General features: G+C 47.5%; 1 protein-coding gene across 1 annotated transcript in view; it reads right to left on the reverse strand.

Annotated features, from left to right (window-relative positions):
* The window catches only part of VCP (valosin containing protein), a 36337-nt gene extending 13155 nt beyond the window's left edge, over positions 1-23182 (reverse strand). The window contains exons 1-10 of the mRNA XM_072993057.2: positions 22875-23182; positions 15859-15970; positions 11698-11870; positions 10428-10570; positions 7512-7642; positions 6903-7034; positions 6558-6660; positions 5272-5405; positions 4447-4582; positions 435-547 (exon numbers count right to left, since the gene is read on the reverse strand). Of these exons, the coding sequence (XP_072849158.1) occupies positions 435-547; positions 4447-4582; positions 5272-5405; positions 6558-6660; positions 6903-7034; positions 7512-7642; positions 10428-10570; positions 11698-11870; positions 15859-15970; positions 22875-22891 (1194 nt within the window). The 5' untranslated portion in view covers positions 22892-23182. The remainder of the gene's footprint in view (positions 1-434; positions 548-4446; positions 4583-5271; positions 5406-6557; positions 6661-6902; positions 7035-7511; positions 7643-10427; positions 10571-11697; positions 11871-15858; positions 15971-22874) is intronic.
* Positions 23183-25721: the final 2539 nt, after the last annotated feature.

Here is a 25721-nt window from a genome sequence, read left to right on the forward strand (position 1 = left end):
CTTCTTTGCCACAGCTCCAGGGCTCCCGCTGAGGCAGCCCCAACACTGGGGAACACCCTAACGATGAGCCTGTGCCTCCACAGGTACAGGCATCTCTGAAGGCACAAAAACCCATCTGTTTGAAGTCCCTTTAACTGAATGGGTCCCTGGCTTGTCTGCTCAAACGGCTTGGCCAAGTTCTCCGTAGGCTTGCCTTTGGGCTGCTCCGCCTGCAAAGCTCCCGCCTGTTGAATGCTCTGCAAGGCCGTCCTGCAAAGTGGCTTTAACGGGCCTTCTGGCAAATGATACAAACCGCTTCCTGTTTTTGTTTTTATCACCGTCTTTCACTTGTTGCCAGCTGTCATGTGACTGTGTTTTCTGACCTTCTGAAAATGCTGAATGTGTGGGTGTACAAATACATACTCCTGGAATGCATTTTCAAGAAGAAAACAAACCTGCTCCAGATCAACATCGTCAGCCAGTTTCATGTTCTTGGTGTGGATCTGCAGGATCTCCAGCCGTCCGGTGGCGTCCGGAATGCCAATATCTACCTCCCTGTCAAAGCGACCTGGGGGTGGGGAGGGAAGAACAAAGGCAACCGTTAGCGCTCTGGCTTCGGTACTTATCCAGGCCACCAAGGTGATTCCAGCCTGAGGTCCATCTCTTGCTGGTCTTTCTCCTTTTTCCCATCCCTGGGGAAATGTAAAGAAACACAACCATCTTTGAATTCTATAAGCAAACCGGAAACTGCAGGCTTTGATAAATTCTTCCTCTCTTTCATTGATCGCTGCTTTTCTCTAGCCAAGCATGTACACATACCGAAGAGTACATCATCATCATCACCATCACCATCACCATCACCATCACCATCACCAACAACAACAACAACAACAACAACAATAATAATAATAATACTACAGTGGACCCTTGACTTACAGACGGCTTGACTTACAGACTTTTTGAGTTACAGACTTCTCTGGCCGCAAAATTTAGGTTTGACTTGCAGCCTGAGAATTGACTTACAGACCAGAAAAAAACCAAAATGGAACAAAAACGGCCTGTTACGGGTTTTCAATGCACTGTAGGTCAATGGAGACTTGTCCTACAGACTTTTTGACTTGAGAACCGCTTTCCAATACGGATTAAGTTCTAGAGTCAAGACCCCACTGTAATAATAATAATAATTTATACCCCACTCACTTATTCGACAAGCCACTAGTCTGGGTGGTTTCCAGAAAATAACAAAAAATACAACCTTTTTTTTTTAAATGAGCATATAAAAACAAAAACCCCTTTGGCAAACCATGGGCCAGCACAAACTTACCAAAAGATCTATGGGTGCTACATATATATATACTCTTTAAATACATTTTTAAAAGAAGAAGAAGAATTAAAAAAACACCAGGCAGAGTCAATCAAAATTCTAGAAACATTGACTGGTATTATGTAACAGATACAAGTTGTAACTAGAGATGGGGGTATTTGTATATGTATACCCCCGCACTGGTGGTGATAATGAGGGTCCAGTCCCATGGGGCCGGATGGTCCACTCTCAATTCCGCTGCTGCTGCTGCAAGCTCCAAGATCCTTCCTATCCCTCCGGAGCTCGTGATCGGCTCGCCACTCCCGGGAGGAGGTGGGACAACAACCCTCTCTGCCAGGTCGAAGAGTGGCTCACAAATTGCAAGCTCCGGAGGGACAGGAAGGATCCCAGCGCTCACAGCAGGCGGCAGAATTCTGAGTGGACTGTCTGGCCCCAGGCAGCTGGACCCTCCTTATTGCCACCTGTGCGGGGGTATTTGTATACGAATACAAATACCCTCATCTCTAGTTGTAACCAAAAACCTAAGTATCTGTTAAATATCAGCACAGTATGGATGCTGCTCCTAATATTGCTGTTTTTTGTAGTTCAGATGATGTGATTTCTGAGATCTTCATTTGAGACTATATTTCAATAATCACAGATTATAATCTGAGATGATGATGATGATTAGCTGCCATTTGTGTCCAACTAACAGCAATAGCACAAACAGCCGTACCATCAACAGTCCTAGTCAGCTCTCATGTAAATATGATTCTTTTGGCATTTTCATTAGAAATTGGAATAACTGGATGCACAGAGGCTCTTACACAGAAAGTCTTGTTTACTTTCTTATTTATTTATACCCCACCTTTCCCCTAAAAAGAACTTGATGCATCCTACAGTATTAAAAAACATACAGGACTAAAAGATAAGAATAAATCCTGACACTACTGAAGAAGAAATAAACCAATATATCATTAAAACTACCGTGTTTCCACGAAAATAAGGCAGGGTCTTATATTAATTTTTGCTTATTTTCAGGGGATGTTTTATTTTTTTTCATGTACAACAATCTATCTTTATTCAAATACAGTCATGTCATCTTATTCTGGTTGCTGCACAAGGGTGGAAGGCGGGGTTTCCCTTAACTGGGGCTCATTTTTGGGGTCGGGCTTATATTACGAGCATCCTGAAGAATCATACTAGGGCTTATTTTCAGGTTAGGTCTTATTTTCGGGGAAACAGGGTAGTAGATAAGTAGTACTACCAACACCAATGACCGGCACTCAACAAACATTTTTGCCTGGAATTGCTACAACATACTATCTTGTTCACAATGCAGTCTAATAGCTAAGTCAGGGTGGCCAACTTTGCAGGGTACAGTGGCTTTACAGACTGTCACAGATGCCACAAAACACAAAAATATAACTGACAGTGGTTAGAAATCCATGACTAGTTTTGAAAAACGACATTTTAGAACAGTTCATTTCATTCCACTTCTTTCTTTCAGTGAGGAAAGGAGAGGTCCGGGGGGGGGGGGGGGGGCTAAGGTCTGAAGCTCCAAGGCTCCCCCCCCACCGACCACTGGGAGCAGGCATTTCTAGAGGGCCACCTCACCCATGTGGCTGCGCAGGGACAGGGGGTGCCGCCTTCTACCCCTCTGTCAGCTGTAGGAGCTGGAACTGCTCCTGGACGGGGAGCAGCAGGGCAGGCTCCCTTCTGCCCCTGCTAATCTTGCCTCTACACGGGGCTGCCCAGATGTACTTCTGACACAGAGCAGGGGATCACGATTGCTGGGGGACACACCCAGAGTCCTGCAGCTGAAGGAGCTGCGCTGGTTGCCAGTCTCCTCCCAGGCCAGCTTGAAGTTTTGAGAACTGGAGCCCCTAAACATGTCTGGCTCTGCCAGGCCACAGAGATCATTACCAGGCGCCCTCGTAGTCACATGCCACATCCTGAGGACGGCTACTTGGCATCTGTTGGGAGGAGGGCCTTTTTTTGAGGTAGCACCGACTCTGTGGAACACCCTCCCTCAAGAAAGAAACATGAAACAACTTGAATGCATGTTGAAGAGCTTTGGCACGGCAGAGCAAGTGAGGATTGACGGTGCCTGTCCTTTTGATTCCGATTTATGGCCTCTCAGATATATTTTTGTCAGCCAACATTATGTTGCACATTTATAGTACAGCTCAATTTCTGCCTGTGCCTGGGTGGTGCTATGCACAGCAAAAGGCACACAACAACATTTTAATGCAATAAATCAATACAACCAAAGATGGGGGGAATGCAGTAAAGGGTTAAAAAGGCTTTAAACGTAACGTGATTATTCATAATACCTATATGCATCCTACCTACAAACAGTGTGATCATTGCTTACTGACAGTCTTCAAAAAAGCAGATTTTTAATATTTCTTTGAAACTGAGAAATGTAGTCCCTCAGGCAGAAAATTATTTGAATGTCTGAGTGAAATACACAGGGCACCAGTATTTGAAGCAAGAAAAAAACAGAAGCCTCCGCATCGGAGAAAAGCTACCTGACCAAGCTATTAAATAACTCGCCATTAAAATCTTATGCCGATTTGGGGTGGGGGCAAGCAATGACAGGTCCATCATGGCAAAAATAAATTTGTATAGCAAAATAGACTGTGCATGTAAAAAAGCACGTGGCTTTTCCAAAGAGCAGTGCTCATACATGCAAGACGTCATCAGCAACTTTACATGATATAACCCAAAAGGTGTTTATTCCCCATTTCTGCTGCATATACAAACGAGGCTTTGCTTATCCAGAGCGGAGGTTAATCCAACCCCCTGCTGCCAAGCAGTGTCTGTACTGTAAATTGTCAGTCAGACAGCTCTATGCCTTTGTGGTGACCCCTAGCTCTGCAACTCCATCTGTACGTCAAATGTCAGCACATCGCTTCTAGTTCAGAGAGAGCATGCCTAATAGGGACAGGCAGTTCACAACTAGCGCAAATACAGTAGTTCCCCCAGAGGCTACAGCACGCGTATTGTACTGCAACGCGCTAGTGTGTGTAGGTCTGCCCTAGTTGTTTCCCACTACTCCAAAGCAGAGTGATGGAAAGCCAAGCACAATTCACTAACCACTATTATCTCCCAGTCTGAAGCTGCCCCCTCCTCCTACTAAGGTGAACAAGGTAATTTACCAAATCGCCGGAGTGCAGGATCAATGCTGTTGGGTCTGTTGGTAGCAGCCATGACAATCACATGTGCTCGCTGCTTCAGGCCATCCATGAGGGTCAGCAACTGAGAGACAATACGCCGTTCCACTTCACCGTGTGTCTGCAGAGGAAGCAGCCAACAGGGTGAGGACCAGGTAGGAGGTGGAACAGAGAAGCCCCCAAAACAACACCCCATTGCAATAAAGTGTCATGAATCTATCCCAATCATATCGAATTCATAAAACTTTCTGTGGCTTGGCAACTTATCTTGGTACAGTCCTACCTAGGTGCAAGTTCAAGAACCCGGAGGGGCCCTTTTGAGAACACAATTGCCTCTGGAACGCACTGTGTGAACAGCAGCATCAGTTCTGACTCCCATTGCTTCTAGGAAAGCTCTGAAACCTGCCTTCTAGGCAACTCTAATTATTGTGCCAATTGCAACGGCTTTACAGTATAGACAACTATTCAGGATTGTGGCTGCATGGCTCATGGCCCTCCTTAGTCCTGGAAGGTGTTTTGACGGTGCATGATACCTAACCTCACCCCACAACAGGCGACATTTACTCCTAAGCTGCAGCCCACAGGAATGCTTGCCCTTCCTACAAGGCATGGTCACAGGAGGCAAAACATGACAGAAGAAGCCAGGACCAAGAGCTTGGCTCTGGCTGACAAAACCACCGGGCAGTCCAAGGCGTTCCCAAGAGCTGGTGGTGCTCCTGCAGGTCAACCCCGTCCCTTGCTCTGGCATCTCATTTAAAATGGCTCCAGGTGCAGAACTATCCCACCTGCCCAGGCCTGTGGAAGACCCACCTTCTCCCTTTTGGGAGCAATGGCATCCAGCTCATCAATGAAGATGATGGCTGGAGCGTTTTTCTCAGCTTCCTCAAAGGCCTTCCGCAGATTGCTCTCCGACTCCCCGGCCAACTTGCTCATGATCTCAGGACCTGTCAACGCAACAAAAAGTGACTCACAAAGGGAACAAAGCAGGGGTGATAAGGGTAGGAAAGCTGTTCCTTCTAAAAGAATGCCAACAGACTCCTAGCCTGAGAGCTCCAGACCCTTTCCAACTCAACACCTGAGCCTCGCAACCAGGCCAGCTTCTTTATTTCCCCACTGCCTTCCTCCCCTCCCTCTTAATGAGTCTCTGTAGACTTATCCAGCAGGTGTTAAACTGGATTGGGGGGAGGAGCGTCAGACATCAGACCCCTAAAAAGTCTCCACCTGATGTTCACTGAGAACTTTTTTGCAGTGAATACAACCGAGTATTCCCTTTAGAGGCTTTAAGGTTACCTTGAGGTTTCCAAGGTGACAGATGCACAGCAGACAAGCAAGCCAGACAAGGCTTTCCATAAACACACAAGAGCCCAAGGGAGGAATGTGGATGCCCCCTGAGCAAGGGTAGATATGAGTTCTTAAACTGAATCAGACCAAGTAATTCTAAACTTGCTTTGTGTTATGAAATTCCCCCCACTTCCTACTGAGAATTCTGTTTCCTGAAGAAGCATTCTGATGTACAGTTGTAGCATTCCACTATATTTTCACTCAGGGATTTTAATTTTTGTTCTACAAAGTAAGCAACATAGTGAACTGAATTAAAAACTGTCTAAATGCAAAACAGGGAGAGTCAGTCACTGATTTGACAAATACATGAAAGGCTTAATCATCCTCTCCCCCCACCCCCTCAGATTTCACAGGTCCTTTGACGTGACGCTCAAACAGTGGGGCGGGTGCTCTGTAGAGGGAAGCAGAGGAGAGCAGAGGAACTCTCTTTGCCCACCGGCAAGAAAGGAAGTCACCCTTAGAAACCTGTCACAAAAACTAACTCTTCAGGTGGATCCTGGACTGCTCAAAATTGCAGGGAAAGAACTTCTACTACACTTCAGCATCATCCAGCAACAGAACAGAGGCAAATGTTGAAATGGAGACATGGTTTTAAAATGAGTTGCCTTGCTTTCTGAGAAGTGAACGGACCTCTTGTCAAAAGCCTCCTCCCCAGAAACCACCCATCAGAGATAACCACCTGCTCTCCCTAAGGCCTCTTCCCTTAGGGAAGCCACACTTAACACCTTAGTAGGAAGCCACTGCCTCAAACTTACCATTGATCAGGAAGAAGAAAGCTCCTGTCTCATTGGCTACCGCCCGGGCAATCAGGGTCTTCCCAGTACCTGGTGGACCATAAAGCAGGATTCCACGGGGAGGCTGGAAGAGTACAGGTTTGTTTAGAATTTGAACACTGAACCTACACACCTGAGCCAAGCAGCTCACAGGGGTCAGTCTCCTGGAGCTTAGCTTTAGGCAGCAGACACTGTTCGAGGTTCGACACTAAACACCTCAGCACAGTACGACCACTCCTACAGGGCATGTCATCCACCCATGCAGAGCACAGGCCAACCTTTAGCAGAGCGAGACCAGAGGCATGCCTCGGAAAGCCACACACCCACCTTCACACCAATTGCTTTAAAGAGAGCGGGGTGCCTGAGTGGCAGCTCCACCATTTCCTTGATCTGAGCCAGTTGCTTTCGGCAGCCTCCGATGTCATCATATCCCACTTCGTTGAGAGATTCCTCTTCATCCTGGCAGTGGACACAGGGTAAGGGAACAAAGCATCTACAGGTCCAAACCGAATGGCCGTCTTGTCTAATCGTTCAGAAGCTCTAGGTTCCACACAAAGTTACTGGGTTTTCAGGGACCAGCCTTCTATCATGCACCAGCCCTAACACGGTGAGCTTCTTTCAAAGTAACCCCAACACTCCCAGGTGGGATACAGGTGCTAAGAAAGTGGCCTTCTCCATTGGGAGCTCTGCCCACATCATAGGACAACAGGCCAAGGCTGCCCAAAACTACTTCAGCCACACAAGGCACTGATGGCAAGGGAACACAGCTGCAGAAAGAACATACTATGTGGTTGCTTTGGCAGGGCCATTGTGAGAACAGCAAAAACCTCCCTTCTCCAACAGGGCCCTGCCGTCCCTTTTGAGCCTCAGCCGCAACAGTACCGCCCCTGTCATACCTTATGGCTGTCCCCAAGGACAGAAGCCAGCTCCACTTACCTCTCGCTTGATAGGTTCTCCCTCACAGTGAATCACAGTGTCTGGAGCAACAATGCAGTAGGGGCTGGGGTCTGTCTCCACCACCTTGAACTCCACTGCACGCATCCCTCCACGCACCAGAAAGATGTCTCCTGAAATGACCAAGACACAAGGGTGAGGACTAAGGGACGGCACCCACTTCTGAAGAGGGCACGCTCTGCCACGTAGCTTCCCCATTCCTCAAGGCAACAAAGCATGAAACTGAGGAGCCATGCAAAACTTTCAGTAGAACCATTTCCTTTCCTACAGAACCAGGATACAAGGCAATTTAACTTAATTTAATTTAATTTATTGTATTTATACCCCGCCTATCTGGTCAAACGACCATTCTAGGTGGCTCTAGCAGCCCTGAGTCTCACCAAGGGTTCAAAGAAATGGCAGAAAGGGCCACAACAGAAAAACAGACATCTGCCTAGTCTTAATCGACTAGATAGGCAGGATATAAATAAATAAATAAATAAATAAATAAATAAATAAATAAATAAATAAATAAAAAATACTACTTGTCAGGAAGATCTATATATCAGTTTTGCACATTCCTGTAGCATCTTCGGGTATTCAAGACACTTCACAGATGGGATTGCCCCTGAACCTCACAAAGTGCTCTTCATGCCGTCTGCACTATTACCCTTGTACTACAAGTGGGAATTGTCTAACTTACAGTGCAATCGTAAGGGTGATTACTCAGGGGCAAATCCCATTCAGCTCAAGAGAATTCACTTCCTGTAAGTACTGCTGCCTGCATCACTTTGACTGATAGTGCTTTCTGAGAGACGGCATGACAGAGGAGGTGTGCAGGTTCCCTGCCCCTCAGTATCAAGCAGCACCAGAACTCCAACGCTTCCTGTCCCTACCAAGAACCAACACTCTGCTGCAAAGGAGTGCTGTGATCTAACTTTCCTTTGCCCTTCTGGCAAAGCCCAGGTAATGGACGCCATCTGTGGAAGCACCCAGTTATTCAAGGAAAGGTTTTGGGACACCTGATAACAAGGCTCAGGGGCATTTCCCCTGCGCCGGAGTCCTGCTCTCTTTGCAGCTTCCAAACAGAGGTTCACATTCCTTTGGCACTGCCAAAGGGGGGGGGGGAATAAAAAAGCTACAGGTGCGCAGCCTGGGAGTGGCTCCTGGAGTTATCTCTGAGCCTAGATGCCCAGGTTTCAGCGGTGTCCAAGAGCGCCTTTCCACAGTTAAAACTAGTGTGCCAGCTGCACCCGTCTCTTGAGAGGTTTGATCTGGCCATGGTGACACATGCCCTAGTTACATCTCGGCTGGATTACTTTAAAGCACTCTACGTGGGGGTGCCTTTGAAAAGTGTTTGGAAACTCCAGAGGGTCCAAAATGCCGCAGCCAGATTGCTCACCGGGGTTGGACACAAGGGAACCTAGAAATCCCCTGTGACAACAGCTCCTCTGGCTGCCAAACCATTCCTGGGCACAATTCAAAGTCCTGGTTTTAACCTACAAAGCCTAAACAGCTTGGGTTCAACCGATCTAAAAGACCCCCCCTCCTCTCTCTACGAGCCTGCTTGGGTGTCAAAGTCATCCGGAGAGGCGTTTCTCTCAGTCCCTCCACCCTCACAGGTGCACTTGGTGGGGACACAGGAGAGAGGGCCTTCTCCGTGGCTGCTTCTAGAGACTCTGGAACTCCCTCCCAGTGGAGGCCCAGGCTGGCCCCCTCTTGGCTGTCCTTCTGCAAGAAGGCAAAGTTATTTCTTTTCAGGAAGGCTTTTCCTTAATGACGGGTGGTTGAGAGGGTTTTTTAAGTGGGTTGTTCTGCATTGTTGTTTTAAATGTGTTTTAGTATTTATTTGATTTGCCGTTTTTAATATAATACTAACATAAACAGTGATGATATGAAGAGGTGGAGCTAAGCATGCTGACCAAAGATGGGGAGGTGATAAATGAATAAGATGAACATTGTGGAACAGCTATGTCTGTCTGCTATACTCTTCTGGGAGTGCCCTAGGATCTGATTTATAGATAAGTGTTTATTACTTGATTATTCAAAATGTGACAAGTAACTTTGATGTCTCACCAGATTCTATTTTCTAGTAAAGATGGAAAAGGAAGAAGCAGCAAGAAGTTGGCTTGGGGGGAAAAAGCCAAGGAAGCCTAAGAATTCTAGTCTGCCTATAGATCTAAAAAAGGATGAGCAACAAAAAATTAGCCTAGGCCCAAGTGGCTATCCATCTGACCATTTCTCCTCCTCAGCTGCTGGCTCTTGTAACATTCTTCTACATGCACTGCTGATCTATTCCAACAATTATCAGAAACATTGAAGAACCATAACATTTAACATACCACCATATTTTTATGCTATTAAAAGTAATGTACTGTATTTCACTATGTCTTCTACTGTATTTTAAGGTATTTTGTTTTGCACTCTTTAATTTATTGATGTTGTCTTATTTTGTTATTTTATTGTTTTCTGTTTAGTTCTTGTAAACTGCCCAGATTGGCCTTGGCTGCCAGACTGGGAGCATATAAATCAATCAAACAAACAAAAATACTTTATTTCTTTTAAAAGATCTGTATATTTGCAGTTTTTAGCTTTTAAATATTGTCTTTTTAATGATGTAAGCTGCCTTGGGTCCAAGGTGGGATAAAAATAATTTAAATAAATAGGTTTTAACAGCAGGACAGGTGAGGAATGTAGCCCTTGCTTAGGCATAGAACCGCACCCTCACAAGCACTATTTGGCTTTGAAACAAGACGCTAGGATCAGGGATAGAGAAGGTCTGGCTCACTGGACCATGAGCCTTCCCCTTCGGGATGGAACAAGACGGCTTTTCCAAAACCAGATGTAATGTTCTATAGCTCTCAAGACTCATTTGCCCAGAGGCGCCTCCTTACTGGTTAAGCCACACCATGCAATTACCTTTTCTGATTGGTCTGTAGGCTTCCAGGAAGTACGGTTTGAGGTAGACCTCAAACAGGTTGCCTGTGATCCCTTCCACAGTATCATCAATTGGAAGCACATGGATACGTTTGCCATACTTCACATCTGGACATGGCTGGATGCTGAAAAGCAAAGAAGGATGGTCATGGAGCCTCATGTCACTGCAAGGACTGTTCCCTGGCCACCGCCCCACCGCCACCCCACCCCAGCTGTTGGCATGGAGAATGAACAGCTTCTAAGCCTTGACGGAAAGGCTTATTCCCCTTTTTATGTAACTGCCAGACTAGCTGCTCCCTCTTCAGTTCAAGATAGAGGAGGGACAATGTCACTGAGGGAACTGATAAATACATCAGTCTGAAGCCCAGGTGACCTTTTGTGAATCTAACTGATCAAAATTCAGCTGGATTCCAGATCCAGCTGGATACCGAAGCTGTACTGCACAGCTTCTGTCGGAATGGGTGGCTGTCTCTCCCCCCCCGCCCCACACCCCCGCAGTCACAGACATACTGCAGAGGATCTCATGGAGAAACAGAGACTTGCTGATTGGAATTAGAGCAGTGCATACAACCCACACAGGCCAAAAGATCCTGGCCTTCACCCATAAAACAGGATCTTCCAGGGCTCACACAGAATACTTGAATCAGTTGTATGACTTCCAGACCTTCCTCGCAGAGTGTCTAGCCTCTGGTCTTTTGCCCGAAATGCCCATCACTCCTCTCCAGTGAAAAGGGGCGGGACAGTATACTTTAAACGCCAGTCTTCCAAATTTACAGGTTACAGCGTAAACAAATTTGATTAATTTAATCAAACTGGTGGGGAAAATGCTTGTGTTAAAGGGTTCTAGTCATTGGGGACCTTTGGTCTGTTAGGACAGGAAAATGGCAAAGCTGAAGGAGAGCTCTTCAGGAAAGGAGCGCCAATTTTGCAGGGGATATTCGTTATTGAGAATACAGCAAAGAGGTCTTCTCCGATCTCAGACTAGAGTGAGATGTCCTTTGCTTTGAAAGCTTCGATATGCCAACTCTACTTTGCAGAATATTCTATGTGTCTGTTTCGTAGGTGTTTCCTCTTCTGCTCTGCCTAAAGACTTAGGTACTCCTATTTCATTGAGCTGAATTGTCACTGACCCTTATTAGCACCAATATTCCTTCTACAAATAGGATGGGGACCAAGGGACGGCCACACATTTGGGAGAAGTCCAGATACACCTCCGCGTTCCCCCATGCATAGTGGCACACGCGGCCCTCACCTGATCACATCACCCAAGCGCACGCGCAAATTGTTTCGAACCACCCTGTTCATACGGATCTTCTCATCCGAGCAGGTGTCATCCGACAAGACAATGCATACTGCCTCCCTTCTCTTCTTCCCTTTCAGCAGGACTGTGTCTCCCCTGAACAGCTGCAATTCATCCATTTTGGCCTGCAAACAGTGAGCAGTAAAAAAGAGCGCGATCAAAATATGCCGGGTTTTAGAAACGTTATTTCGACTGACCTGAAAGAGACAGAATGCACTGTGTTTTGTACTAGCTCAGCAAAAGGATCCAGATAAGAGCACGTACATATACACAGACAAGAAGCTAGGCAGGGTGGGGCTGGCTTCGGTCAGGGCAGTTTAAGCTGGTATTCCTGTCTGAAGGATGTCTCTACGTTACATCCTGATAAAGCACCACACCTACAAGCTAGATTCCAAGTGGAGTGAACAGCATAAAATATCTTTCCAGGAAACCCTGCAGAACAAGGTATTTACATATTGGGCAAAGAACTTTGGAATTCCATCCTCAAAAGTAGTTCCTCGCCTTCTCCTGACAGATGAAGACAATTTCATTCAAGCACAGCTTTGGACTTCCAAACACATCTAGTTTTGTTCTCAGATTTACAGAGTCATAGTTGGAAGGGGCCTAGAAGGCCATAAAGTCCAAAGCTCTGCTCAGTGCAGGAATCCAAATCAAAGCAGATCCGAGAGATGGTTGCCCAATTTTCTCTTGAATGCCTCTGGCATTAGAGCACACACCACCTCCTGAGGTCATTGGCTTCACAACAGCTAGGATTTTTTTCCCGACGGTTGGCTGAAATCTGGCTTCCTGATGCTTGAGCCCATGATGCTTGAGCCCATTGTTCCGTGCCCTGCATGCCTCTGGGATGCTTGAGAACAGATCCTGCCACAACTCTGTATGTACCTTTCATGTCCCCTCAGTCTTCCTTTCTAATGCTAAACTTGTCCAGTTCTTTCAGTCTTTCCTCACAGGGCTTACTTTCCAGTCCCCTGTTATCCTGTGGCTGATCCTTGAGACGTGTGGTCTTGCATATGATCATTCTGACTGCCCTCCTCTGAATTTGAGTTTGTTGGCATTGTTCTGAAAATGTGGTGTCCAAAACTGGACACAGAGGACATCTAACCAATGCTGAACAGAGGGAAAATTGTACCTCACAGGATTTGGCGACTAGACTTCTGTTAATACATCTTAAAATAACATTGGTCTTTTTTGCAGCCACATAGCACTACTGGCTCATATTCAGCTTGTGATCTACAACAATTCCAAGATCCTTCTCCTTTCTGCTGTCTACCAGAGCGGCTACCCAATCAAAACAAAGATGAGATTAGTTTGTTCTTGACAAATCCACATTGGCTTCTAGTTATGACTGAGCTGTTTCCAAGATGCTTGAGAATGGCTGCTTTACAAACTGCTCCAGAATCTTCCCTAGGAAACTGGTCTGTAGTTCCCCCATGTTCCTCCTTTTTGAAGACAGGCCCAATGTTAGCCCTCCTCCAATGTTATTTCCATTTTTCATCATTTTGGTGGTTGCTAAAAGGGAGTTTAATTAGTCGGATGTTTGTGTTTTTCATTCTGTGTTTTCACTGATTTTTCTTTCTCTTAGTGCTATTTTAATGAGATAATTTTATCAGTATTTTATTAACGTTTACCTCCCTAAACAACCATTTTGCACAAAGAAATAGGCAGGATTGCACCGAATAAATAGTAGCTTGTCACAAGAACAAAACTAGACACATCTTGTTCTGTTTCTCTGCCTCCTCTTTTGACAGGCAAAATGTTTGAATCATATATAAGAAAATGTAAATGCACATTGGGGCAAACAATCAAAACTTTAGTTATCAGCTAATGGCTTCTGGGCTGTCCATGACAGGTCAGGAAAGAGATCTTGGTATGCTGGTGGACAGCTCAATGAAAGTGCCAACCCAGTATGCGGTAGCAGTGAAGAAGACCAATTCCATGCTAGGGATCATTTAAAAAGGGGATTGAAAATAAAATAGCCAACATTCTAATGCCATTGTACAAAACACTGGTAACGCCACACCTGGAGTATTGTGTACAGTTCTTGTCGCCGCACCTCAAAAAAGACATAGTGGAACTCGAAAAAGGTGCAGAAGAGAGCGACTCAAATGATGACTGGGCTGGGGCACTTCCCTGATGTGGAAAGGCGACAGCGTTTGGGGCTGTTTAGTCTGGAGAAAAGGCGCCTGAAGGGGGTCTTGATTGAGACGTATACAATTCTGCATGGGATGGATCAAGTGGATAGAGGGAAGCTCTTTTCCCTCTCACGCAATACAAAACCCAGGGGACATCCACTCCAATGGAGCGCTGTGAGAGGATAAAAGAAAATATTTCTTTACCCAGCATGTTATTAGTCTGTGGAACTTCTTGCCTTAGGATGTGGTGATGGAATCCGGTCTAAATGCCTTTAAAGGGGGATTGGATAGATCTCTGGAGGAAAAGTTAATTGCGTCTTACAAGCCATGAAGGGGATGTATAATCTCCAGGCTTAAAAGGAAGGTACTTCAAAATGCCAGATGCAGGAGAGGGGTATCAGGAGACAGCTATCTCATTGTCTCGTGTGTTCCCAGAGGCATCTGGTAGGGCCACTGTGAGGTCCAGGAAGCTGGACTAGAGGGACCCTTGGCCTGATCCAGCAGGACAATTCTTAGGTTTTTAAATTATTTGAGCAAGCCAAGCACCCTGATTTAGTCAACACTGCTGCTTTCAAACTGTCACTGTGCACTAGGAATTATAAAGTTGCAAGCTGAAAAAATTCCCTGTTGGGGGATATGAATTTCTCTATAAGCCTGTGCAGGATCAGGCTGCAAATTATTAAGGCGTCCAGCAATGGGGACAAATTTGGCCCTGGTGTTATGTCCAGCACCCAAGGTGGCATCTGTACCCTCTGGGATCCAGAGTTGCCCCTCTGCTTTTTCTACCCAGCAAGACATGGCACATTACTGCCCCTGAAAGCCTCCACAAGTTGCAAAGTTCTGTTTTAAATAGGTTTCAGGGCCCCTTGGAATTAAAAAAAAAGAGCAAAAAATTTGCACATTTTGCCAAAAAAACACAAAAAACAAAAACCCACGCACACATACACAACTGCCATTTTTGGAAGATCTGAGTGGTCTTCAAAGGATCCCAGGAAGAGAAAATTAAGCCCTTGATGTGCCTACAGTGGCCACTGCTGTTGTAGAGGACGGCATTTTGAGAGAACACAAGCCACAATATTCACATCCCACTAAAATCTGAAGATGGACTGTTGCACCTTGGCACGGGCTAACAGAAGCAATCAAGAAAGCTATGGTACCCGGCCTCAAGGGGTGGATGGCTCTCCTTTAGAAGTATTTCAGAAGAGGCTGACCAGCTATGAGGTAGTGTGTGTTGCAAGTCCTGCACTGAGTTCAGTTAGACAAGCTTCAAGACTCTTTTCCCAGTTCCAAAGTGTTACTAGCCTACGGTGAACCATCATGTGACTTATTCATGAGGCAGACATGATTGCAAAGCCTTTACTGGGGCTGTTGTGCACTCCTGGAATTGAGGCGCAAATCAGAGGTACAATCCTTCTTCATTATCCCTTTCTGTTGGCAGATCTCCCCCCCCCCCCGGGCTCCATGCAAGAACACAATAGCACAATTCATAGAGAAATCTTGAAGCTGAGGCTCCAATACTTTGGCCCTCTCGTGAGAAGACTCCCTAGAAAAGACCCTGATGTTAGGAAAGTGTGAAGGCAAGAGGAGAAGGGGACAACAGAGGACAAGATGGCTGGACAGTGTCATCAAAGCTACCACCATGAATTTGATCCAACTCCGGAAGGCAGTGGAAGACAGGAGGTCCTGGCATGCTCTAGTCCATGGGGTCATGAAGAGTAGGACATGACTTAATGACTAAACAACAACATAGGGAAGGGGGCCCAGTGCAGTGGCCAAGCACATGCTCTGTATGCAGCAGGTACCAGGTTCAACCCCTGGCAACTCTGAGTAAAAGGATGAGGTTGCTTGAAAACCCAGAGAGTTGCAGGTTATCAGAACACAACCTGAAGCAAACCAAAGACCCTCTTGTCCTGGGTTAGGTTAACTATCAGCAAACGTCAAAGAAGAGGGACAGGATTTCCTGCTGTTCTGCTGAACTCACCTGGGACAGTGATACCACACTGTTGTCCTCATTGATTGCTTCGTCAACAATTAACCGATTGGGCCGGTTCTTTTGCTTGAGAATTGCAGTGGACAAATCATCAGCTTTGGAACTGTAATAAGGAGAAGAGAGTTGATGAGGGCTGAGGCAACAGAGACACACCCTGCCAGCACCATTCCCATCCAAGCAGGTGCCTTTGTTATACCTTCTGCTAAGCAAATCTTCTCTAAGCAAGCACCTACAGTATTTGAAAACAAAGGGCAATATCCTGTACAATAGAAACAATGAGTTCAATAGAAAAGTCACTGCTCCAAGTATCCTTAAAGAGTTCTCTCCACTTTTTGTGAGTACTTACGGACACTCACAACCCTTTTGCCTGCTCTTTGCCCCATAGAGGAAAGGACACTATGGGCTTCCCTGCAGTCTGAGCCCATTCCTATAGGAAGTATTGCTCAGACTGCCTCACATCCAATGATATCATTGGTCAGAATCTCCACTGTGCCTGTAAAGGGCAAAAGCCAAAGCACTGGGGCCTTATATTCCAAGCAGTTCAACTTCCATCAGAAAATGCACCGTTATATTCAACATCAACTGCAGCCACGGAGAAATTTTTCAGCTTCATCCTTCATCAGGAAGGCTGCAACCTGGCAGAAGGTCTCTCTTCATTGCAACTCCCTGAAAGTCCCCTGCACAATAGTGATGCCAGATACCTCACTATTCCAAGGCTAGACCTTGTCCATTATGACTGTTCACCTTGGTCTCTCTAAAAACAAAAGAGGCAATCATACTTTGGCTATAGCACAAGAAGACGAAAAAGAAAAAAGGAAGAATAGACTGTGGTAGTTTAAAGCTGAACAAATTCATTTCAACATGAATTTTCATCCATCAAAACTAATCTCTTCAGACTTCTTGTCTGAAGAATCCGATTTTTATCCACGAAAGGCCACACTGAAAGAAAAACTTCACCCTCTGAAGTGCTACAATATTTTGCTCTTCCTTTCTCTGTCCCCGCCCCTCCTTCCATAGTAAGAACAAGGAAGACCAAACATGAGATGGATTGACTCAAGGAAGCTACAGCCCTGAGTTTGCAAGATCGGAACAAGGCTGTTCATGACAGAACCTGATTCGTAGGGTTGCCCTAAGCTGAACGTGATCTGATAGTACCTAACAGCAACTCACCTTCCCGAGTTACATGTCCTGCCAACCACCACTATCTCTCACCTACTTTATTCATGAATTTGCCTGAGAAGCTGCAAACAAAGAGAAGAGCAACTCACAGAATGCTGGGAGAGCAATGATTTGTTTATTGCAAATATCTGCTTCAGGCAGATAATTGTACACATGGAATCACAGATGCTCAACAGAAAAATCCCAATATAGCGGGAAGCAGAATATGAAAAGATCTGTTCTCCTTAAAAGACAAGCCCAGAACTAGTGACCGTGGTCCAGACCGAGCACTGCTAATATAAAAAAGGGGGCAGATGGTGGTGCAGACCATGAACACATAATATGTATATAAAAAAGAGTACAGCTTATTAAGAATACACAATAATCATAATACTAAATGAAAACTCAAATGAAGCTGAAGTCCATAAACCAAAACCATCTACACTGTTAGATGTAACTAAACTGCAAGCAAGAAGAACAATGAATTGACTAGAGACACGATCAGAAAGGAATGCCAGGGGACTATTCCTATAGCCCAAAGAAAAGAAAACCCTCAATGGATGACCAATAGATCCTTAAAATAGTAAATGAGAGAAGAGAAACAAATGTAAAGGGTGAGGGAAAGATTATCTGAATTCAAAATGCAACTTTTTGTCTACCTGACATGTAGGCATGAAAAGAATTATTACAATAACCAGTGCAAGATAATACCCAGCCAAAGAAGACATCTCTTCCAGCAGATCCAAGAAATCAAGCAGGAATTTAAAGAAAGAAATGCTGAAAGATCAACAGAGAAATATGTCATCTGATCTGGGGGGTGGGGACAATGTGTGAAAAACCGATACAGAAGACCTGTGAGGATGATAGATTCTTTTGAGGTAGTCACCATGGTTTCGAGTCACAAGGACTGGAGAAATCCAAATTCTAACAAGAATTATGTCAACAAACATGGAACACAAAACAATGGCCCACAGACAAAAACATTCCATATCTATTCCAATTACAAAGGAAACACTGAAGAGTTCAGGATTACCCCATTAAAATAACAGGCAAGCCAAACTACTCAAGTTTTTACAACAAAAATTATTTACTATATATTTATTTTTATTTATTCATTTATTCATTTATTTATTCTATTTATATCCCACCTATCTGGTAACATCACCACTCATATATGGGATGAGAAATGGCAGATGTTCAAGCTGGATTAGAGGTACCAAGGATCATACAGCAAATTTACAGTGGAGATCATTCCCAAAAAGACCTTAAAGTTTGATGATCCAGATATTTGGATAAGAGGCCACTATTAAGACAGAATAGGAAACAGAATTCCTTCACACTGACAAATGTGTCAGGCGAAAGTGTATTTTACGCTCATTTGTTCAATATGTATGCAGAATATATCATATGAAAACTTAGTCTAGATTTTGATGAAAGAGGAGTGTAAATTAGTGGAAAAAACATCGCAATGACTCCAAAAAACTAATGAAGACGATTAAAGAAAGTACAACCGCAGAATTATAACTAAGCTTTAACAATACAGTAGAAATGATTACAAAAGACTGTATCATTTATGGTTGACAATAAGGAAAACAAAACTTAAAGATTTTCTACACTGTAGTTCAATCATCAGTCAAAACACAGTGAAGAAATCAGAAAAATACCCAAAATGGGAGCTAGGAAAGGACTAGAAAATATCCTTGTGAAGGATATGTGGGTGAGATAAAGGCCAAGATCATCTATGCTACCACATTCTTGATTATTGTGTACTGATGTGAAAGCTAAATAGTGGATTAATTAAAAAAAAAACACAGTTCATTCAAAATGCTGCAAGTAGTGAAATTTCCAGCACAACTTCAGATAACAAACTGAATCCTCTCTGAGAAGAGAGATGTTATCTTGCAGATCTTCATGAAGAGTCTTGCCAGGCATTTAAATAAAGGCAGTACACAGTTTAGAGGACATCTGAACATAAAAGGAGTGATCCCAAATAACTACAGCTGTTAATTTCAAGCAGCTGGGCCAGAGTCAAACACATCACCTGAGAACTAAGAAGGAACTGAAGGGAACTTCAGACAAATGAAGAAAGAGGGGGGGCCTAAAAACAGCCCCTTCAAAAGTTTTTTTCAGGCAGCAAAGCTAGTTTTAAAGGTCTCAGTGATGCTGCCAGTTGACTGTCTGCCAGGAAGAAAGTGAAACACATTCATATCAATTTCTTCTAATGCTCTGGTGTTAAGAGAAGGACACTCCACAACATCCTCTTTTGAATTGACTGCATTCCCCAGGACTTATCCTGCTTGCACAGCACAGCAGACCAGGCTCAAACCAACCAGCCCACACAGGGGGATCTTCCAGTTACCTGTCTGCCCTAATTCCAAGTCACTCAGATACATTTTAAAAGGAACCTACAAGAGGTCTGTCATGTGGCTGTCCACCCCCCAGCCAAATATAAACCTTGAGTTTCAAAAGAAGGCAGTTGTGGGGGGGGGGAGTGTGCACCTTGCTTGGTGATTCTTTTGTTTCAAGAGATGGCAGATAGATTCCAAAATGCTTCTTGGGGAGAAGTTTCCAAACCACCACCCCCCACAAGCAGTTTGCAAACTATCAAGTCACCTTAAGAAAACTTGCTGCCATGAACCATAGCTTGGCCACGAAACGTTGAGACTCTTTATATATTTTTTTCTGAACTATACACAAGATCTTGATGTACAGCCTGAGGAAGAGTAATCATCACCAAAAGATAGCTGTCAGTTTGTTTTTTCAGGGACTGAATAAATGTATCACTTGCTCCTGCATTTAAATGGAGGGCACTAGGCAGGCTTCTGGTGCCAGCTCAAGCTGCTGGTTAAATTCTATCACTTTCCTCACTGGCACAAAGGAAGATGCCAGCCAGCCCATGCGAGTAAAGTGATACTGGGAACAAGATGCCACTGGGATTATTGAGGCCAACATCTATATATTTGGGGAGACTGAACTAGCTTTAGGCAGCAAAACTGCAGAAATGAGGAACAAGACTTTGTAATCAGCTCCTCCAAGTTCTACAGCGACAACAGTTCTCAATTTTCAGCCCACAAAAAGGCTAACAATGGGGCAGAGCATAAACTTTACATGCAAAAGAGCCAATGTCCTGAAGATTGTGATGGGAAAGACTCTCTTTTTTTGGAAGCTGCTACTGGTTAATGTAGACAGTAATGGACCAGACAGGAGCTCAAACTGCTATAACTTTCACTCTTCCCTACTCCATGTAATCTCACCCCTATGAGCTGTTTTCTTTTTCAGAAGATAAAGTTCTCCATACTGGATAGATGAGAATATCACACAGCAATACTTTCTGCCCTCACTCTTCCAGGCACTCTTTCACTCAGCCAAACAACTGAGAAATTGAAGGTGGTTTGTTTTGTTTTTTGCAGGGAATATATACGTATGTATTTCCTTATTTATTTTTACTTATATAACAGCATGCAGACTGGTGTACATCCTAATCTTATCATCACCACTGCACAACTGTTGCCTTGTCTTGTGGAGTGGAGGTACCACGGCCATCTAGGCTGAAATATGGACGCTTAGGCTACACATCCATATAATGCACTTGTAACAACACAACTGTATCCACAACTGGGACCCTTTTCTCTTTAAAAAGAAACAACAAATTGCTTTTTAATCCCAGGGTATGGTCCCTCAGGTAGTATTGTAAAAAGCCTAACCACCGAGTTTGATGCAAGCCAGATATTTCAGAATTAAAATCAAGAGAAAGCATTCAGAACTAAGCTCTGATGGCTGGTATCCTGATGTCAAATGTTGGCATTGCAAGTCTGAATTTATTAGCAGCTAACATGTGAACTTGCTTAACAGCCAGTTGATCCCATGGGGCATGATATGTTTTTCTACATGGAGCAGGTGCCAGATTCCAGATACACAGATCTTTGGGAGATGGCCAGTCTTCCAGCCTGTTTTTAATAAACAAGTCACTTTAGCTTGCAGGAGAAGAGGCTTGCTCAGGAGTAGAATCCTAGACTCATGGAGCGGGAAGGGGCCTTGAAGAGTCCAAACCCCTGCTCAAGGCAAGAATCCAAGGGAAAGCGGATCTGACATAGGGTGGTCTAAATCAGTGGTTCTTAACCTTTGTTAAAGGTAAAGGTTCCCCTTGACAATTTTTGTCCAGTCGTGTTCGACTCTAGGGGGCGGTGCTCATCCCCGTTTCCAAGCCATAGAGCCAGCGTTTTGTCCAATCTTCCGTGGTCACTTGGCCAGTGCGACTTGGACACGGAACGCCGTTACCTTCCCACCTATTGATCTACTCGCATTTACATGCTTTTGAACCGCTAGGTTGGCGGGAGCTGGGAGAAGTGACTGGAGCTCACTGGTCTTTTGACCCTGCAGCACAGGCTTATGAGGTTTAGCCCACAGCGCCACCACGGCCCTAACTAACCCTAACCTTTGTTACTCGGATGTTTTTGAACTGCAACTCCCAGAAACCCCAGCCAGCACAGTTGGTGGTGAAGGCTTCTGGGAGTTGCAAAACTCCTGAGTAACCCAAGGTTAAGAACCAGTGGTCTAAATTCCTCCTGAATGCCTCCAGGGTTGGAGCGCTGGCCACTTCCCGAGGTCATGGCTTCCACTGTCCCATAGCTCTAACTGGCAGGAAGAGGAAGGCCGGCTACTAGGCTACCCCGGTGGCCCAGCAACCTCAGACAAGAGTCCCGCGGATGGAGTGTTCTCGGCAGCGCTCCTTGGCCTGCCCCCAAAAGATGGTTTATCCCAAGGCCTGTGGGATAGCAAGAGAGGGTTTGTGGAGAGAGAGAGAGAGAGAGAGAAGACAAGGGAGGTGTTTGCTAAGCCATGGGCTCCTGGTTGTGGGCAAGGGCAGGCTGGCGGTTGGTCCTTGGGGGAGTCACCCTCAAAAGGGGGGGCGAGAGGGCCGTGAGTAATGGAGGGGTGGAAGGGGGCTTCAAACCAAGATCCCTCCAAGAGTAGGCTATGGGGGAGGGGGAAGGGTGGACCCAGCTTCTCCTTCGAAGGCGAGACCCCCCCCCCCCACTTTCAGGCCTCGTCCTCCTCCTCCTCCGGCACCGACCCTGAAGCCAAAGACAAGGGGGGGGGGAGGAGAAGGAGGCGGGCAGGGCTCTCCTCTCGTCCCAAGGCCCCGAGGCCTCCGGGCCTTGCCCGAAGAAAAAGCCGAGGGCTCAGCTGCTGTCCGAGCCGAACCAGGCCAGCAGGCCATAGCGGGGTGGGCAGGGGGGTCTTTCCAGGCGCCTCAGAGGAGCCCGAGCCGAGCCCCGCGGGGGCCGGGGGTGGAGGCGGCCGCCCGGCCACCATGTTGGGCCCTCCGCGCGCGGCCCCAATGACTCGACAGATCCAGGGCAGGAAGTGGCCTCGTGGAAGAGGAGGAGGAGGAGCAGGAGGCGCTGGCGGGCTGGCTCCTTCCTTCCTTCCGCGGCCAGGCCAGACCAGGCCGGTCCCGGGGCCCTCCGTGAGCCCCCGGCTCGGCCCGGCCCCTTCCCCGGAGACGCGGAGCGGGGGTCCCGGGCGGGGTCCAGGGGAAGGGGCGCCTCTCACTCCCCTCTTCCCACCCCCCAGAGGCAAAGCGAGGCTTCCCCTCCCCCGTTCCCCCCCCAGGCCACACACGCAAGGCGGGGGCAGAGGGGGGGCGCCTGGTTGGTTGGGCAGGACCGGCTCCTTCTTCCTTCCCTCCCTCCCTCTCCTGGCCCCCCGCCTCCGGGGCCCTGGCGGATCCCCCAGGAAGGCCCAGGCGGGCCTCCGGGCCGGCGAGGCGAGGCCTGGCGAGCGGCGAACGGGAGCGGGGCGGGGGTTGGCCGGCCGGCCGGCCGGGCTCCCCCTCACGAACTCACTCGGTTCCCGAGGCCATGGCGGGCAACGCTCGGCTGCAGCGGGGCGGGCGGCTGCGGTGGGTGGTTCGGCCTAGGCGCCTCTCGCTCCTCGCTGGCGGGCGGGCGGGCGGGCTCCTCTTCTCTCGGGCCGGCCTGCCTTGCCTTGCCTTCCGTCCGTCCGTCCGTCGGGCGCTCGCTCGCTCGCTCGCTCGCTCGCTGGATTTCCCCTCAGAGATCAACGCCGACTCATCGGGGGTGACGCTCCGCCCGGCTCGCTAGGCCGCACTCTGCCTAGCAACAGGTGGCGCCTCAGCCAATCGGAAAAATAGAACTGGCTCCGCTCGGCCAATGCGGAGAAGAGGAGGAGGATTCCAGCCGGCTCCGGCTGCTTAAGAGGCAGGCTCATCCGGGAAGCAGGAGCCGCCGGGCAACAGCACAACCAATCAGAAAAATCCGCCAATGTCCGTTGAGGGAATATAAGTTTCGGTCGAGAGGCCCACCCTCAATTCTCTTTCGCCTAGCAACCCGGTGTTGATTGGGTTGCGTCACAGGCGAGCGAACGCGGTGAGGCCAATCAAAAATCGGCGGCCCGGTGAGTGACAAGTCAGGGCACTTCTCGAAGAGGAACGTTCCATGACGCTTGCCGCGCTGTCTTGGACGGGGGGGCCAGTCCGCGGACCGACGGCGCCTCCTTTGATTGACAAGCAGAGCACGACGCGCCCCGGAAGTAGTTGCCTGGCTAGGCCTTTCAGAACCGCGTGGGTTTGTCAGCGGCGCCACGGGCGCTTTTGAGCATGTGCAGAGTGGGAGGCCGTTCCCTGATTAAGGAGCTTAGACGGCGCCGAGACAGGGGCCGTGCCCCTCCCCGGGCACCAGCAGGCATTGGGCCCAGGCCCAAAGGGGCGGCCAGGGGTGCAGGCTGGGCCCCAGGGTCCCGGGACGGCCCGCCACGGCCGACCTGCAGCTGGGAGGGCGCGTTCTCTTGGGGAGGGAGGGAGGCCTCGGGCTGGAGCGTCCGGCGGCCCATCCCTGCCAAGGATCCTCTCCCGCAGGCCGGCCGGCTGGCTGGTTTTAGGCGCCTCCCCCGTCCGCCCGCCCGCCCTTGGTGTTTCTCCAGCAGCCACAGTTCTCCCTCCCGGCCTCAGCTGGGAGCAGGATTGGGCCACGTTGCCCAACCCTTGAAAGGGGCGCTGCCGCCGTGGCCTCCGACTGGGGTTGCAACGCAGCCCTGCCCCGGGCTCTCCTTGAAACACGTGTCAAAAAGAAAGGGAAAATGTTCCAGATTCGCAGGAGGAGAAGGGAGACCAAGCCTCTCTCCCGCTATCTGGTGCCCCCCCCCGGCCCCCACTGCATCCAGGCACCCTTGGTAGGGGCCTTGCATCTGTGAGAAGAGTGGGGTACCGTATATTGTCACTGAGCCAGCGCAAGCAGGACGGGTGTTTCTCTTGCACAGCCCTGGCGGGAGGTACCCAAGAGCAGCAGTATCAACATGAATGACTATAGGGGCTGGCGGCTGCTGCTATTATTGGGGGGGGGGGGAGCGGGAGGCACATTTCGTTTTTGTTTTGTTGCAATAGGTATCATACCCTCCCTCACCAGGTCTCTCAGGATCATGCTGGCCCTTTCCCACCAATTCCTCACAGCTGGTCCACAAACTTCTGGGATCAAGGAGGCACTGCTTGATTCCTCTGCCTTCTCTATTCAGACAGTTCATAACTAAACATGACCCAAGGCAAGCTTTGTGAGTCAAGATAGGACTTAAAAAGTTCTGAGCTGAGTAATATCTTCTTGGTAGTCTGATTTCAAGAGCCATGGGCTTCCTGTCTGGCCCAGTTTTTCAACTATTTGCCTTAAAAATAAAATGTAGAGATATTCTTCCATATGTGACCCAAATAATCCAACTTTATACCTTCCATTTATGTGATGATTTCTGGGGTCTCTCTTCATTCATCTTGGTACTCTTTCCTTGTCTGGAACAGCCCAGTGAGCCAGCACCTCTTGTGCCCAGCAAGAGTCTTGTCTCTCTGGGTGTCAAGAAAGTCCCAAACCCGGACCAGGTCAGTACAGAAGGCAGGTGGTAGCAGATAATGCAAAGGAGCAGGCAATAAAGGGTAGCCAGTGCAAAAGCTGAGGTTGTATCAACCAGAGTCTGACCAGCTCTTTGTTCCAAACAGGAAGGCTTGAGAAGAGTTGACAGCGGAGTGTCAAGGCTGGGCCAACAGGAAATCAATCTAAATTTTGTCTTGATCAGGTGGGTTGAGTCTGAGCTGGGTACTGCACAGCTGGTTCTTGGGCCAATCCTGCAACCCACTAGGCAAAACTCTTCCTCAGGGCCTCCTCAGGGAGAGCTTTGTACTTTGCCTTGACTGGATCTGGTTGTTCCAGGTGCTTTCCCTTCCTGGGACTTGACCATTATTGTTCTGGAGACTTCCCGACATCTTTCCATCTTCCTTTTAAAACTATCAGACAACAAAAGCCAAAAGGGGCAGGGGGCAGGGACAGGGCCACCTGCTTCCTAGGCACAGGGAGATGGGCAAATGGGGCAGAGAAGGATGTCGGGGGGGGGAGAGAACCAAGGTTTGGTTTTGCTTCTTAAAGAGATTAGTTGCTTGGTAAGAATTTCCCCCAGGGAGAAGACTCCCTGGAAAAGACCCTGATGTTGGGAGATGGCTGGACAGGGTCATCGAAGTGACCAACATGACTTTGACCCAACTCCAGGAGGCAATGAAAGACTGGAGGGACTGGCGTGCTCTGGTCCATCGGGTCAGGTAGAGACGGACACGACTAAACAACTCAACAACAAGAATTTCCCCCAAATCCTTTCCACAGTTAAAAAGAAGGGGGTGGGGGAGAGAAAGGCAACTGAAA

Source organism: Pogona vitticeps, chromosome 2 (genome assembly GCF_051106095.1).
Source record: "Pogona vitticeps strain Pit_001003342236 chromosome 2, PviZW2.1, whole genome shotgun sequence".
Taxonomy (NCBI): domain Eukaryota; kingdom Metazoa; phylum Chordata; class Lepidosauria; order Squamata; family Agamidae; genus Pogona; species Pogona vitticeps.